This window comes from Salvelinus sp. IW2-2015, linkage group LG33, assembly GCF_002910315.2.
Source record: "Salvelinus sp. IW2-2015 linkage group LG33, ASM291031v2, whole genome shotgun sequence".
NCBI classification, from domain to species: domain Eukaryota; kingdom Metazoa; phylum Chordata; class Actinopteri; order Salmoniformes; family Salmonidae; genus Salvelinus; species Salvelinus sp. IW2-2015.
Window position 1 is genome coordinate 3,263,450 of NC_036872.1, and position 17,219 is coordinate 3,280,668.

The 17,219-nt window shown below is 42.3% G+C and overlaps 1 protein-coding gene and 1 long non-coding RNA gene across 5 annotated transcripts in view; one reads left to right on the plus strand and one right to left on the minus strand.

Moving 5' to 3' along the window:
- LOC111957749 (aquaporin-3) overlaps positions 1-10,365 on the plus strand; it is a 17,093-nt gene extending 6,728 nt beyond the window's left edge. For 3 of the 4 annotated variants that reach the window (XM_023978721.2, XM_023978720.2, XM_070437066.1), the window contains 5 exons: positions 8,101-8,227; positions 8,414-8,551; positions 8,696-8,811; positions 8,909-9,126; positions 9,391-10,365. In XM_023978721.2, coding sequence (XP_023834489.1) covers positions 8,101-8,227; positions 8,414-8,551; positions 8,696-8,811; positions 8,909-9,126; positions 9,391-9,580 — 789 coding nt within the window. In that variant the 3' untranslated portion in view covers positions 9,581-10,365. Of the gene's footprint in view, positions 1-871; positions 1,122-8,100; positions 8,228-8,413; positions 8,552-8,695; positions 8,812-8,908; positions 9,127-9,390 lie in introns of those variants that run through there. The other variant, XM_023978722.2, reaches the window with a different exon arrangement.
- Positions 1-17,219, minus strand: part of LOC139023600 (uncharacterized) — a 457,670-nt gene that overhangs the window by 5,812 nt on the left and 434,639 nt on the right. The window lies entirely within an intron of this gene.

Consider the following 17,219-nt stretch of genomic DNA (forward strand, 5'->3'; position numbering starts at 1 on the left):
GTAGTGAATCACTTTTTTTGCCATGTAGTGGTGTAAAGCACATGCTACTTTTTTTGCAAAAATAAAATATGGGTGAAGTAGGCAAGAATGTCTTTTTTGATATCAGACCTGCCTAATTCTCACTTGAAACACTTTTTGTGTGCCTAATTCTCACGTTTTGTCTTTAATTGTCTCAACTAACATTTCTGTTAACATCTGACTCCAGAGTGATCTGTTCTTGCAATTTGTAGTCTATGACATTTCAGATTTTAGATATGATACATTTTTGACAAAGTAGTTTGTGCGTCGTGAACTACTTTTTCTAAGTAACTTCAGTTAAGTAAGCTATCTTGTTCTTAATAATTCCTCTTAAAGGTAACTTTAGTGAAGCTTCCTTCTTCTAGTGTGAAGTCATTCATAGCTTGGTAAACTATATATTTTCAGAGAAGCTTCCCCAACACTGGTTGCAATATAAAATACAATGTTGGATATAGCAGATAACAGGAAAAAAAACATGAAGGTAGATCATATTTGGTCAAGAAGTGAATGCAATCTATACTGTCGGAGTCAAGTGGAATGCAATGTACTCCAGTGCCTCAACAGAATAGACAAAAAGTTATTGATGTTAGAAGCAAACCTTTTGAGCAGTTATGGGGATATAATGACTCACTCCTCTATTCAAAGCAGGAGAAATACATGGTGATAAAATTTCAGGCAGAGAGGAATAAAACAGGATGGATGAAAAGGAGAAGAGAGTGAGAGACTGACAGAGAGAGAGAGGGTGTGTTTGAACCAGTGAGGATGTGGGAGTTACGAGGGAAAGAGAGAGACGGAGGGAGTGAGAGAAGGGAGAGTGAGTAAGAGCGAGAGAGTAGGGAGTGTTCGAGGGGGCTGGCTTTGGCAGGAACCACAGGAGGTCCAGGTCCTATAAGAGGAGGCCACTGCATTAGCCATCACACACAGACAACAGTAGGACCTACATACCTGCTGTCACCCAGTCATAATACAGGAGGTTAGCTGAGCAGCACTGAACCATGGGAAAACAGAAGGTATTCATGGACAAGCTGGCACAGACTTTCCAGATCCGTAACTTGCTGCTGCGCCAAGCCATGGCAGAGTGTCTGGGTACCCTCATCCTGGTGGTAAGAACTCTGCCATCTTTTCACCTCACTAATTTACCATATCGATGTTCAAGTTATCCTCACTCAAGCCTTTCTCAGATGAGTAGATTGCATGTTTTGCTGTGATGATTTGTTGCCACGAGAAATATTAGTTTGTGCGTATTCAAACCTGGAGACAAAATACTACTGCATTAAGAACCTGTGTATCGACTGTTGTTGTTATGCCAAGATGTGAGAGTGATGGATACTGGTAAGTGAAACCAACATCAGTGAGCTGCTCACAATAGATCTTCCTCCACTGTCCATGGCCCCATACCGGTCTCGAACCAGTGTTCTTCTGCTCATAAACACGTGACAATCCTCCTTGACAACGTAGCAACCATTTGAGCTATACAGAAGGTACCAATTTGGGTTGCTCCATCGGCAATATTTCAAGCTAGATGTGGAGTGAACGTTCTGTACACCATTAGATAAGTTCAGCATGGCTTTACAGCTTGTGCTAGCCTTTCCACTTGACCTCAAATTCTCTGGGGTCGGGAATGTGAGCCTCATATAGGCACCTGTAAATTACACTCCTTGAGTGTGTATGAAAATATGATTGCTCTTGTTGACAAGAACATGGACACATGATCTTTGCTCTGCATAATGATCCAGGACTCACCTTGCAACCTCGTGCTCTTCTGCTGTTGTATTTGAGGGGTGTGCATGTTTACAGTCGCTAATGAAATAGTCTTTCACATTTTTCTGCCTTAAAATGCCTTAAAAAAAATATGATTTTATTTTCTCTAGCATTATACACAACCTACCCTACATTTTCAAAGTCAAAGAAAATTATAAAGTTACGTTTTCAGGAGATTTTGCCAGCTTTTCCTCTAACTTTTTACCTGAGCTTTTCTCCTTTCTGTGGATATGGCCAGTGCAGGTAGTCAGTGCAGATAGGCCATACAGATAGTACGGGTAGCCATTGATTAGCTATTCAACAGTCTAATTGCTTGATAGAAGCTGTCTCCATGCATGTTGGACTTACACTACAAACATTTTGGCACCATGATGTTCAAATAAACATCTTTATTTTAATTTCTTTTTAGCCTCAGTTTTTGAATTATTCCTGCAATGTGCGGGTCTCGATCTCTTCCGGTATTCTCATTTTGATTCCTACGCACCTGGAACCGAAAATATTTAGTATAATGGACCTTATAGTAGCACAGACGGTCTCCTATCATTTACATTCAACTGGTAAAAGTTGATTGTGATATGATTAAGTCTTTGGCAATTGTCTGGGTCTTTCTTAGACACCGCCTGGTATAAAGGTCCTGGATGGCAGAGAGCTCGGCCCTAGTGATGTATTGGGCCATCCGCACCACCCTTTGTAGAGCCTTGCGGTCGAGGGTGGTGCAGTTGCCATACCAGGCGGTGATGCAGCTGTAGAACTTCTTGAGGATCTGAGGTCCCATGTCAAATCTCTTCAGGAGGAAGAGGCACTCTTCAAGACTGTGCAGGTGTGTGTGGTCCATGTTAAAGGGATAATTCATCCCAAATCTATATTTGGATAGCATTTCCCATAAATCCCCTTGAGCTATGTCTTAAGGCCCATGGTGACAGAATCCACAATAATCCAGTATTTACTTCTGGCTACAACCTGGAGTTAGCATATTAGCATCGTCAGATTTCATGAATGTAATAAGACAGACCGATGTTAGCAAAGCTGCACCGCAAGCCAAAACGTTATCAAATAATCACAAAGAACCTGACCATGTTTAATTCCCTTCGAGACTAGTTATTTCTGCAATAAAAGTCACATTTTCGAATATTTGATACCTTCTATGTTTACTGTTCAGTTTTGTTCACACCTGGTAATCAATCCATGTCTATTTCCTGCCCCAGGGGGAGTGTCTTTACTCGCATCACTTTTAGCTAGCTACGCCCCATTGTTTGGACATTAGAACCTTGTTTGTTAGGGAGAGATAATAACCGAAAGAACTGAGATATGCCTGACTGCTTAGAGGAAGAGGCAGAGCCCTCCTGTTTCCTGTAGTCCACGTTCAGCTCATTGGTCTTGCTGACGTTGAGGGAGAGATTGTTGTCTCTGACCTCCTCCCTGTAATCTGTCTCATCGCTGTCGGCCTACCACCGTCGTGTCATCGTGATGGTGTTGGAGTCATGCGTGGTTACGCAGTCGTGGGTGAAACGGGAGTACATGAGGGCTAAGCACACACCCCTGTGAGGCCCCCGTGTTGAGGGTCAGTGTGACCAGAGGTGTTGTTGCCTACTTGTAGCTTGGAGGGGACTATTATGTTGAATGCTGAGCTATAGTCCATTAACAGCATTCTCACATAGGTATTCCTCTTGTCCAGGTGGGAAATTGTCATCTGTGGATCTGTTGGAGCGGTATGTGAATTGGATTGGTGTGTGTGTGTAGAGCTTTAAATTGGCTTTAATGGAACTGACAGATTAAATCTTCCCTCGGTTACTGACAGACCTTAGCCATCCGCCATGTTAAATAAACAAACAAGACAAACTAAACAACCCCTGCAATTTTTTCCTTTATCTTGCTCTAGCAGTAAATGGCCACTTAAGAAAATGGGTAGTAGTACTTTAAGCAACTACCAGATAATACAGCCAGTATAGCCTACAACCTGCAGGCTTTTTAGGCAGTTAAGTTTCACTTTTTTGCTCAGAGAGAAAGAGTTGTTAGAGAGATGACTCAGTCTTACTCACGGTCACAGGCTCTCTCTCACCTGTTTTTACAAAGCGTTTCTTCATTGCAGTACATTTTCTCATGCTGCGACAGGATCTCTACAATCGATGTCCATCTAGAAAAGCCTTGCATTGGTTCGCTAAAACAGGACCAACTTTCAGCGTCAGAAAAGTAACACAAGCGTCAAACTTGTTGCACCTGTTAAGCGTTGTCTTTAAAATTACTATTTATTATAAGATTGTAAATAGACGTAGACAGGTGTTACACTGCTAATAGAAAAATGATGTAAATCTCCAGCAGGAGCATGGATGGAAAAGCACTGTGTATTAAACCTGTTACGTCTAAGGCACTAGTAGCAGGTGTGGCATGTCTATTTAATAAGTGCTATGTCAAACATGGATTGCAGTATTGGGAGTGACAGCAACAGCGCAATGGGTGAAACCTGAACATGCCAAATATATTCACGCCCTCCAGGACATATATAGACGTCACCTGTCTTCAAGATATACTAATGACTGACTAATGTAATGACTGCGTGAACAGACAGGCGCTCTTGACTGATACTCAGGTAAAGGGAGGCGAAGGAAGGAAGGATGGGCAGGGTGTGTTTATGTATGTGTGTGTTTGTCATGCACAGAGCTATACCCCTGCATATGGAGAACAGATCTCCGCAATGGCAGGATTTGGAAAATAGGCAAACTGAACGACAGTCGTTGATTAGACACAGCTGAATGGCTGTGGTGTCCCTGTGGACATTTCCTTGTCCAGGTGGTAGAAGGGGAGACCACGGGCACTATTTGGCCCTGAAGGTCAGTGGGGTGACAGGTCTTTCCCGAGATCTCCCACTGGGCAAGAACTGGTTGAATCAACATTGAATTACATGTCATTTCAGCAAACAAAATCATTGTGATGAAGCTTAATGAACATGGAAAACCGATTGGATTTACAAAAAGTAACGTACATGTTTTTTTTTTTTTTCAAGTTGCTTTTTCACACAACTTTTAACCTAAATCCAATGACATAGTGACATTAGTTGTTGATTTCATGTAGAATTCACCTTAGTTGACAACTTAAACAAATGTAAATCAAAACGTTGAACTGACGACTGTTCCCAGTGGACTAACTGTGTCACCTTAGTGTGACAGGTGGTTGGACACATGTCCTTCTGGCCCCAGCGATGGTGTGCATGTGCACCGTCCCGGGAACAATGCAGTCCTTACATAAACCGAAGAGCTAAGGGGGGGGAGAAAACAACAGCGATAAACCTTCTCTTTATATTACAGCTCCATCTATGAAACAGTCATTGTGTGCTATTCTTTGCTTAAATTGAAGGGATGAGAGACCACATGCTGCCACACGAAACCATGGCTTACCACCCCAAAATCATGACTTCCGTACCATGTTACTAGGAGTGACGCTCCACTGGGAAAAGTTTGACGACTTCTTCACACAGTATTTTATTCACACACTTCACTCTTCATTTCCTTTTGTCCCAATATAACAGTTTTAATGTATATGGATGTTGGAAAAGACTGGCGGCATCAAAAGCTACCCCGGAATTTCCTCTCCCTGTGACTACTTCCCTCCCTCCATTGCTGTTCACTAAAAGGGAGCGCATGAGTGACCAGGTGTGTCGGTAGAAACTCAGAATGAGGACACAGCATGAACTGCCTGACAGTCTGGGGGAGTAAGTGTGCAATGTAGTCATGTAATGTCATGGCGTAATGCTGTCATGACATGCTGTCGCTATCACCACCAGGCCACTTAGAGAGCTGTGATTTAATTTAGGTCACTATCCTGTTAGATGCTGTCTTTTTAAGTCATTTCTTACGGCATCATGAATCTTAGTGAATAACCTTTTGGTGGAATTTGAGCAGGCTAATTCAGTTGGCATTTGGCTCCATACTGACATGTTATCAGATGCTTCCGACATTAAGATCCCTTTGACATTTAACTTCATGTCTAACTAAAGATGGGCCCCTCTGAAGATATGGTGTTTTTCCAGCCAATCGGAAGCATGAGGCCCGCGGGGCTAATCAGGAGCCAGAGTTTCCACTGACCCCAGTGATGTTAAACCATCCACTAGATGCCAAGCCCTCTGTCGAGACAGTTCCTTGCAGCTCATCTCAACGACTGTGCCCTGTGGTCTGAGAGCAATGCATCTGCTTCAGGGGGCCTTGCGACTGGCTGTTTCAGCACATGCCACACACTACTGTTATCCCCATAGTAATGGACACACACACACACACACGTGCACATATATACAAGTCGGCGTGCGAACACACTATGCGGTATGACCACCTTGGCAACTCTATAGCTAATTCACAACCATGACACCAGCTCCCGAAACGGACTTTCTCTCACTGCATCAATCCTTGTTTCCATTCTAGAGCATATAAAACAAGGTGTTTCCTGCCAGCATATTCATATCAGGGCGGAAATATGTAGTAGTTATCAGATACATCGGTATCTGAAAAATGCCCATAATTTGGACTGGGACAATCAAATGTCAACACGGACAACAATTTCACAATTTCCTCCCCTTATACCTGTTAATACACAATAGAGCCCATTAAAATCATCACGGCGACCAGCTTCACTGATAATGATTGTATCCCCTTTCTGACCTGCACATACCTTCAGGGATGAAAAGTAGTAAATCTAGGATATCCATTTGTGTAACATGTATACTGACAAAGCCTCTTGAGTGACTTATAGAGTGGCTTGCGAAAGTATTCACCCCCCTTGGCATTTTTCCTATTTTGTTGCCTTACAACCTGGAATTAAGCTAGATTTTTTTGGGGGGGGTTGTATCATTTGATTTACACAACATGCAACAAGATGCAAAATATTTTTTTATTGTGAAACAAACAATAAGACAAAACTAGCCACTGGGATTTTTGCCCATTCTTCAAGGGAAAACTGCTCCAGCTCCTTCAAGTTGGATGAGTTCTGCTGATGTACAGCAATCTTTAAGTCATACCACAGATTCTCAATTGGATTGAGGTCTGGGCTTTGACTAGGCCATTCCAAGACATTTAAATGTTTCCCCTTAAACCACTCGAGTGTTGCTTTAGCAGTATGCTTAGGGTCATTGTCCTGCTGGAAGGTGAACCTCCGTCCCAGTCTCAAATCTCTGGAAGACTGAAACAGGTTTCCCTCAAGAATTTCCCTGTATTTAGCACCATCTATCATTTCTTCAATGCTGACCTGTTTCCCAGTCCCTGCCCATGAAAAACGGAGTGGTGGAGTTCTCGGGGTTATGAGAGGTGTTGGGTTTGCGCCAGTCATAGCGTTTTCCTAGATGGCTAAAAAGCTCAATATTAGTCTCATCTGACCAGAGTACCTTCTTCCATATGTTTGGGGAGTCTCCCACATGCCTTTTGGCGAAGACCAAACGTGTTTGCTTATTTTTTTTCTTTAAGCAATGGCTTTTTTCTTGACACTCTGGACACTCTAAAGCCCAGCTCTGTGGAGCGTACAACTTAAAGTGGTCCTATGGACAGATACTCCAATGTCTGCTGTGGAGCTTTGCAGCTCCTTCAGGGTTATCTTTGGTCTTTGTTGCCTCTCTGATTAATGCCCTCCTTGCCTGGTCCTTGAGTTTTTCCCTCTCTTGCCAGGTTTGTTGTGGTGCCATATTCTTTCAATTTTTTAATAATCGATTTAATGGTGCTCCGTGGGATGTTCAAAGTTTCAGATATTTTTTTATAACCCAACCCTGATCTGTATTTCTCCACAACTTTGACCCTGACCTGCTTGGAGAGCTCCTTGGTCTTCATGGTGTCGCTTGCTTGGTGGTGTTGCAGACTCTGGGGCTTTTCAGAACAGGTGTATACGTACTGAGATCATGTGACACTTAGATTGCACACAGGTGGGCTTTATTTAACTAATTATGTGACTTTTGAAGGTAATTGGTTGCACCAGATCTTACTTAAGTGCATCATAGCAAAGTGGGTGAATACATATGCACGCACCACTTTTCCATTTAAAAAAATAAATAAATTCACTTCACCTGTTTTGTGCATGTCCATTACATGAAATCCAAATAAAAATCACAGGTTGTAATGCAACAAAATAGGAAAAAATGCCAAGAGGGATGAATACTTTTGCAAGGCACTGTATTTTAACTGTATGTGTTAACATAGCAATGAGTAAATGTTTGGCTCTGCTCTGGCTTTAAACACACCGCGTGCTCCTCATATGCAGTCATTACAATCTTTTTCTTTTACAGGCAATGTTGATGATCATTATTTGTTGGTACCCATGTTATTTTATTTTGTTTCTTCCCTCTCTTGACAGATGTTTGGTTGTGGTGCAGTGGCTCAGCTGGTGCTTAGTGGAGGATCTCATGGCATGTTCCTAACTGTCAACTTTGCTTTCGGCTTCGCTGCCACCCTAGGGATCCTGGTCTGTGGCCAGGTATCAGGTACAAACCTCATATTAGCAATACATGCACATTAATTAACTCACCAACATGTTTAGGCGTAGAGGTTCTCCTCGAGCAGGTTTGTTACCGTGAGTTGTTCCAAGGCCGAGTCATGTCTCTAAGTCGTGATCCTAAATGTCTGTCCTGCTTTAATGTTAACAATCTGTCAACATGTGTGTTTCCTAGGAGGCCATCTCAATCCAGCAGTAACCTTTGCCCTCTGCCTGCTTGGGAGAGATCGCTGGAGAAAGTTCCCAGTCTACTTCTTCTTCCAGACACTGGGAGCTTTCCTGGGCTCCGGGATCATCTTTGGTCTGTACTATGGTGAGTCCTCGGAACTGTCCAAGGATGGACAGGAAAGCATCTGTTGGAGTCAACTCTTTAAAAAGTCTTAACTTAGTCATAAGGTTGAATCTGTGTATAGCGTAACACCTCGTTACAGTTGATGTTATATCATAATCCTCTCAGACGCTCTGTTGAACTATGCTGGAGAACTCATTGTTACCGGACCCAACGCCACCGCTGGCATCTTCGCCACCTACCCTGGCAAACATCTCACATTGGTCAACGGCTTCTTCGACCAGGTGAGCCCCTTTCTTCCGCATACAACCCCCCAAACTGGTTGGATCAGGAATTAGGAATTCGGAATTCTCCATGTTAATGGAGGTATCTCTATCCCAGACGATTGGCACTGCAGCATTGATCGTGTGTATCCTGGCCATCGTGGACCCCCATAACAATCCCATTCCCCAGGGCCTGGAGGCCTTCACGGTGGGCTTCGTGGTGCTGGTCATCGGCCTGTCCATGGGCTTCAACTCTGGCTACGCTGTCAACCCTGCCAGGGACCTGGGGCCACGCCTCTTTACTGCTCTGGCAGGCTGGGGCACCGAGGTCTTCACGTGAGTCCTCCCAAAAATCCTCTTTCTCTCTCTGCATGCATCTGGTTCTCTCTTCCCCTCTCTGCTTGTCTCTACACATGTATTCTACCACTATACATCTACCATTTCCTGGTTAGAGGTTTGTACATTATTGATATAACGATTTAAACAAAATGGGAGATGGTGATGATGGATCAAACAGGTAAAAGCAGAGGAGGCAAAGATTAAGAAAATATCTTCTCTCTCGCACAACTTTTTGGATTTGTCTCGCTCTCTTTCTCTCAGTGCCAACAAGTGCTGGTTCCTGGTGCCCATCTTCGCCCCATTCCTGGGCGCCATCATTGGTGTGGTGGTCTATCAGCTGATGGTTGGCTTTCATCAGGAGGGAGAGGTTCGTGACCGGAAGAGCCAGGAGGAGAGAGTCAAACTGACCAACATTAACCCAAAGGATGTTCGAAAGGAAGAGATGTTATGAGCCTCAAAACCTCCAGCATCCTCCATCCTCCACCACAACCAAGCATCCTATACCCCTAAACTCAGCCTTAGTGGGGTACAGTATGGTCTCCTTGAGGGCCGGTGGGTCCCTTTTCACTCTTAACTCTGACAGCTGTGTGTCTGTTAGTCTGCAAGGAGACAACTACAGTACGCACACACATTATGGACCTCAATTCTTCTCTATAATGTTGCCACAGTATATCTATCTCTAGGCGTCCTTTGTCTTACATTGTAGCTACATAGTGTCTTTAAGTAAGAGGGAAGAAAGTAAAGACTCAAACACAGAATTATATTAATTCAAAATGTTTGGAAACAATCGAAGTTTTTGGCCTAGTGTCTTTAGCTCTTCTGTTTGGACAGTATTTTATGTTTTATACTAACATAGCGTTTTAATGATTCCGTTGTATTTATATGCTGTGGACAGATTGTACATGTGTCCCGATCAAATGAAATGTGTACGTTTTAGTGAGTCCATGAATTTCAATGTCAACCAGAGGCCTCATGTCATAAGATTTTTATACTTTTTTACATTTTTTATTAATTACTCAACTTAATTTTTAAGCCCACGTTTTACCAGAATTATTTATAAAAAGATCTGTCCGTGGTTTTCTCCCTAGGAAGCGGTTGCTTCCAAGGTGCAGACACCTGTGTGTCTTTTGACACTATATAAACGAGTCATCCCGCAGTGTTTGTGATCATACCCTGATGAAGACAGCTTGGCTGTCGAAAAAGTTGTATATTAAATTTTTTGCATCGGAGCTCCTAGAGTGTGTGGCTCTCCTTTTATTTTCATGCTTCCAAGGTGCACCATGGCGCAAAGATATGCTTGTCAGGATGCTATATACTCTCGTGTCTGCAGACAGTATCGTCAGTGGAGGAGGAGGAGAGAATGTTGAGTGACACACACACATTTGATTTCAGCTGCCGGTGAGGGGCAGGACTCGCAGGAGGTAGGATTGTAAATGAATTTGATCAAGTTATGCAGTCTATTGATTCCTTCTTGATGAATAAATGAAACGGTTTTGTTGTGTCTCTGTAATACTAACCACCTAGCAATTGTATTAACTTGCTTTAGCTAGCCAGCTAGAAAGGTTCATAATCTCCCAACCCCATAACTAGCTACCAAGCCATTTCAGGCTATCAATCACGTTAGAGTAGCTTGTCTATCTTGGCTGGCAAGGTTGCTAGTCTTTAGGGTTGTAATACTATATACCAGTGTGGCAGGTGTACTAAACTCCTAAGGCATAAAACTTCTTAACTTCTTCTTAATAGGGGGCGCTGTTTTCACTTTGGGAATAAAACGTCTTAAGGACTCAATGAGCATCATTCATTAAAATGGCAATTGAACAGGTAAAGAGTCATGCTTAGATAACCTATGCAGAACAATATACATAATATACATATTTTGTTATTATATTTTTATATAGAATTAGGCATAATGATTATGGCTCTAGGTTGCAGGAAAAAGTGGTTTTAGGTGTTTGAAAGATGTTGTTGAGCAGATGTTATTGCGGGTGTAGCGAAATGCTTGTGTTCCTAGTTCCAACAGTGCAGTAATATCTAATAATACACACAACTCTAAAAGTAAAATAATGGAAGTAAGAAATATATGAATATTAGGATGAGCAATGTCGGAATCCGGACTATGTGTATATATACAGGGTTTGGGAGTAACGGATTACATGTAATCCGTTACATGTAAGGGCCCACAAAAAAAGGTAAATGTACCAGTCAAAAGTTTGGACACACCTACTCATTCAAGGGTTTTTCTTTATTTTTACTATTTTCTACATTGTAAAATAATAATGAAGACATCAAAACTATGAAATAACACATATGGAATCATGTCGTAACCAAAAAAGTGTTAAACAAATCAAAATACTGTATATTTGAGATTCTTCAAAGTAGCCACACTGTGCCTTGATGACAGCTTTGCACACATTTGGCATTCTCTCAACCAGCTTCATTAGGTAGTCACATGGAATGCATTTCAATTGACATGTGTTTCTTGTTAAAAGTGAATTTGTGGAATTTCTTTCCTTATTAATGTGCTTGAGCCAATCAGTTGTGTTGTGACAAGGTAGGAGTGGTATACAGAAGAGAGCCCTATTTGGTAAAAGGCCAAGTCCATATTATGGCAAGAACAGCTCAAATAAGTGCCAATAAGTGCTGGTTCCTGGTGCTCATCTTTGCCTCGTTCCTGGGCGCCATCATTGGTATGGTGGTCTATCAGCTGATGGTTGGCTTCCATCAGGAGGGAGAGGTTCGCGACAGGAAGAGCCAGAAGGAGAGAGTCAAACTGACCAAAATCAACCCAAAGGATGCCCTAAAGAAAGACATGGTATGAGCCTCAAAACCTCCAGCATCCTTTACCCCACCAGTATATGTTGGAACTCCTTCAATACTGTTGGAAAAGCATTCCAGGTGAAGCTGGTTGAGAGAATGCCAAGCGTGTGCAAAGCTGTCATCAAGGCAAAGGGTGCCTACTTTGAATAATCTCAAATATATAATATATTTTGATTTGTTTAACACTTTTTTGGTTACTACATTATTCCATAGGTGTAATTTCATAGTTTGGATGTCTTCACTATAATTCTACAATGTAGAAAATAGTAAAAATAAAGAAAAATCCTTGAATGAGTAGGTGTGTCCAAACGTTTGACTGGTACTGTGTGTATATATATATGTGTGTGTGGTATTTTTTCTGCATACCTCTTTAACTGTCCAATTGTAATTTTAATGAGGATGTCATTCTAACTGTTGTAAATCACACATCTCAATGTACTGCACGAACATGACTAGGATATTACATCCAAATTGCAACACAGTACATGGAATCATAATACACATCATCAATACATCTGGTATATATCATGGCATCATAATTAATACACAAACATCATGATATTATCATAAGGTGCCAGATTACATTTAAACTAATTATTTTTCTGAGCTCTCTGTATGTTACCTATCCTCTGTATGTGTTATTTCATAGTTTTGATGCATTATTATTATTCTACAATGTAGAAATAGTCAAAATAAAGAAAAGTCCTGGAATGAGTAGGTGTGTCCAAGCTTTTGACTGGTACTGTATATATATCCATTGATTGTTGAAGAATATAACTTATGAGCCTCATGAGCTTAGTTCAACTGTCACACTCCATGAGAACCCAACATATAAGCTTGTTTTACTCCAATGTTTGTAAACATTGTAAATGTAAACAAACACTGTATAGCCTCATGACGTGGTTAAAACTATACTTTTTATATAATGGATGGCCAGTCCTTGCATCCATAGCTTTGTCTGTGGTTATATTTCTCCAGGCCCATCCCTCATCTTTTCACCAAAACAGAGGCGTGGTGTCCGTTTTGTTATTGTTTCATCCGTGGATTTGCCCTTTAAACAGCTGCATATTATCAAGATATCAAAGTGTCACCAACAAAAAGGTTAACAAAAGGCCTATAGCAAATGCAGCATATGGCATTCTTTTTTCACATGTAAATAGCACTTTTCAGTGGTGCTTAAAGCATGCCATTCCATGAGTGCAGAATTTATTTTTCAACTCGAATCAATGAACCCAATCAGTCCTTCATGACAACAGAGTTGGGTTGGCTAATAAATCCTTAGTTTTGGGGTCATGCTCAGGTAAAACAATTTGGCTAATCTATACTTCCATATTTCCAAGTGGTATTACATTTATTGGGCATCATTTAATCGTAGTATTATATGTAGTAGAAAGTGATGGGTCAGAAGAAGCCCACATAACCAACCCATAAAGTACAATGTAACATCCTTATATGGCCAGCTATGTAAACTTTAACATTGATTTATCCTGCAATAGATGTCGTTCAATTGGTAACGTACATTTTGTCTTCTTCTAATGCCCCTTAAGGGGAAAGTAATCTAAAAGTAACAGAGTGTAATCAGATTGCGTTACTGAGTTTGGATAATCCAAAAGTTACATTACTGATTACACTTTCGGACAGGTAACTAGTAACTGGAACGGATTACATTTAGAAAGTAACCTACCCAACCGTGTGTGTGTGTGTGTGTGTGTGTGTTTTGTGTTTGTGTGTGTGTTTTGTGTTTGTGTGTGTGTTTTGTGTGTGTGTGTGTGTGTGTGTGTGTGTGTGTGTGTGTGTGTGTGTGTGTGTGTGTGTGTGTGTGCATGTGTATATATAGCGTTCAAGCAGCATCCTTTGATTGTTTCATGGCGACACAGCCCTTTGACATCTCATGGGTCAGAGAGATGATTACCACTCTGTTCCGTTCCTTCATCAGCCAAACCTGATGGCTTTCCCAACATATGAATACAATTGAGTTCATTGGGTTTGATTGCCAGCATTCCTTGCTCGTAAATATTTGCAGTATTAAGACATGTCAATAAAACCATTGCCATGTGTCAACTTTACGTGTACTGTTTTTTTGTAGTTTCATGTGGCACTCTACGTGTACTATGTTTACAGTCAATCCGTTTGTGGTCAACTGTTGATTTCTGTCCTCTGAAAGCAGAAAACACATGACCTGTAACTCTTTGTCTGGCTCTTGGTTTCCGACTGGAGAATCTGTGCCTTGTGTATCACTCTGCTATGGTGCTAAATGCCTGTGCTGTAAGTCCATTTGTATTTTGTTAGTTGGACCAGGTATATTTTTTTTACTGTCATTATAGTAAAGTGATTTTTATCATGTGTAAATGTAGGTAATGGGATGAGTTTTCATGTCTTGTCCTGTTCTCTTCTTATTTTCCTTTCTGACGTCGGGTACTCACACATGACTGTCTGCTCACTCTGCTGCGTGGCAGACAAAGATTGTCGCTTTTCGTCTCAACTCACCCGACATCCCGTGTTTCTTCACTGACTAGAAGGTCCTTGATGATCTTCTCTGCCTTGCTGTGACACCGGGTGCTGTAGATGTCCTGTAGAGCAGGCCGTGTGCCTCTGGTGACGCGTTGGGCTACCTGCACCACCCTCTGGAGAACCCTAACCATTACAGTACCAAACGTGTTGCTCTCAAAAGATCAAATTCACTTTAAAGTCTTGCTCATACTTGGAATTCTCCCCTGCTTATTGTTGACCTACAAAGACACAAAGTATGTTATTGCAGAATGGGATCTGTGCTGTTACATTTTAGTGTTGGTAAATCCAGTAAATAAAACAAACAGCAACCTGTAAATAAATTATATAGAATAAGAGGAAAGCGGAAGTAAGTGGCTAATGAGCCAATGATGATCAAATTCACTTTTACATTTCCATCTCCATATCTGTGATATGTTTTATTGTGTTTGTTGGGTCCTGCTGTGTGATGCACAGGTGTGGAATAAGTACAATAAGCCTGATCTATTTCTTCCTCTGTAAATGCTGTTAGAGTAGAGCAGCAAACACACACACACACACACACACACACACACACACACACACACACACAACATCCACACACAGTCAATCACACACACACACACAAATGCTCTCTATCTCTCTCTCTTACATGACAGACACACATATTTGGGTCAATAAGTCTGTCAGTCTGTGGACTGCATTTGGACTGAGCCATGTATCAAATTAGCTGTTCACTAACAAGATCCCTAACATATGACTTGATGGTAATGTGTAGTAAACTGTGGGTTTGATACAGTAGTAGTTCATTGTGTTGCATGCCATGTATGCCTTCAGGACGTCTCAAACAGGCATATCAGCTGAGCTTCTCTTACTAACCTCATATCACAGGTGACTGGTGGCACCTTAATTGGGGAGGATGGGCTCAAAGTAATGGAACAAATGTAATGATATCAAACACATTGTTTCCATATGCTTGATACCATTCCATTCACTCCATTCCAGTCGTTATTATGAGCCGTCCTCCCCTCACCAGCCTCCTGTGCCTCATATTACATTTATGATCTCTTCTCCTTTTGGTAAATGTAGCCCGCCACCTTTCAATACAGTGTATCCCTCATTCTCTCGCTCTCTCTCTCTCTCTCTGAGATGTGAGCTAAGCCCAGCAAACCCGGATCCATCCACTAACCGACTGCTACAGTAACTGACTGCCTGTGGTGGGGATGTGTTCTCCATCAAAAGCAGCATTTCCCTCGGATGCATATCTCTGACTAGATAGGACTCATAACAGTGTTACGCATACCTCCGACTAGACATCCGATAGGAGTCGTAACAAACTGCGTGTGACTGCAAGTTACATGGTCATCCAGAGGTGGAGCTCTTTGTGGCCGATGATTTTAATGCAGGAAAACGGAAATCCATCTTACCTCATTTCTACCAGCATGTCACCTGTGCAACTAGAGGCTGAAGAACTCTATATCACCATTACTCCACACGCAGAGACTCCTACAAAGCTCTCCCTCACCCTCCAAATCTGACCATAACTCTATCCTCTTGATTCCTGCTTGCAAGCAAAAACTCAAACAGGATGTAGCAGTGGATTCTAAACTACAGGACTGTTTTGATAGCACAGACAGGAATATGCTCCGGGACTCAGCCGATGGCATTGAGGAGTTTACCACACCAGTCACCGGCTTTATTAATAAGTGCATCGATGACGTCGTCCCCACAGTGACCGTATGTACATATTCCAACCAGATGCCATGGATTACAGGCAGCATCTGAGCTGAGCTAAAGGCTAGGCTGCCGCTTTCAAGGAGCGGGACACTAACCTGGATGCTTATAAGAAATCCTGCTACACCCTCCGACAAACCATCAAACAGGCAAAGCAACAATACAGGACTAAGATCACATCCTACTACACCGGCTCTGCCGCTCGTCGGATGTGACAGGGCTTGCAAACTATCACAGATTACAAAGGGCAACCCAACCTCAAAATGCTCAGTGACACAAGCCTTCCAGATGATCTTAATGACGTCTACGTTCACTTTGAGGAAATCAACACCGGACCATCTGTGAGAGCACCAGTTGTTCTGGACGATGTGAGTAAGACTTTTAAACACGACACATACCAGGACTACCAGGACGAGTACTCAGAGCATGTACTGACCAGCTGGTAAGTGTCTTCACTGAAATGTTCATCCTCTCCCTGATCCGGTCTGTAATACCTACATGTTTCAAGCAGACCACCATAGTCCCTGTGCCCAAGAATGCCAAGATAACCTGTCTAAATGACTATCGCCCCATAGTACTCACATCTCTAGCCATGAAATGATTTGAAAGGCTGGTAAAGGCTTACATTATCACTATTATCCCAAATACCCTGGACCCACTCCAACTCGCATACCGCCCCAACAGATCCACAGATGACACAATCTCCATTGCACTCCACACTGCCCTTTCCCACTTGGACAAAAGGTACTCCTACGTGAGAATGCTGTTCATTGACTACAGCTCAGCATTTAACACCATAGTGCCCTCCAAGCTCACCACTAAGCTAAGGACCCTGGGACTAAACACCTCTCTCTGCAACTGGACCCTGGACTTCCTGATGGGATGCCCCCAGGTGGTGAGGGTAGGCAACAACACATCAGCACCCCTGCTTAGTCCCCTCCTTTACTCCTTGTTCACCCACGACTGTGTGGCAGTGCATGACTCCAACACCATCATTAAGTTTGCTGACGACATGACGAAGGTAGGCCTGAGCTCTCAGAACCTCAAAAAGT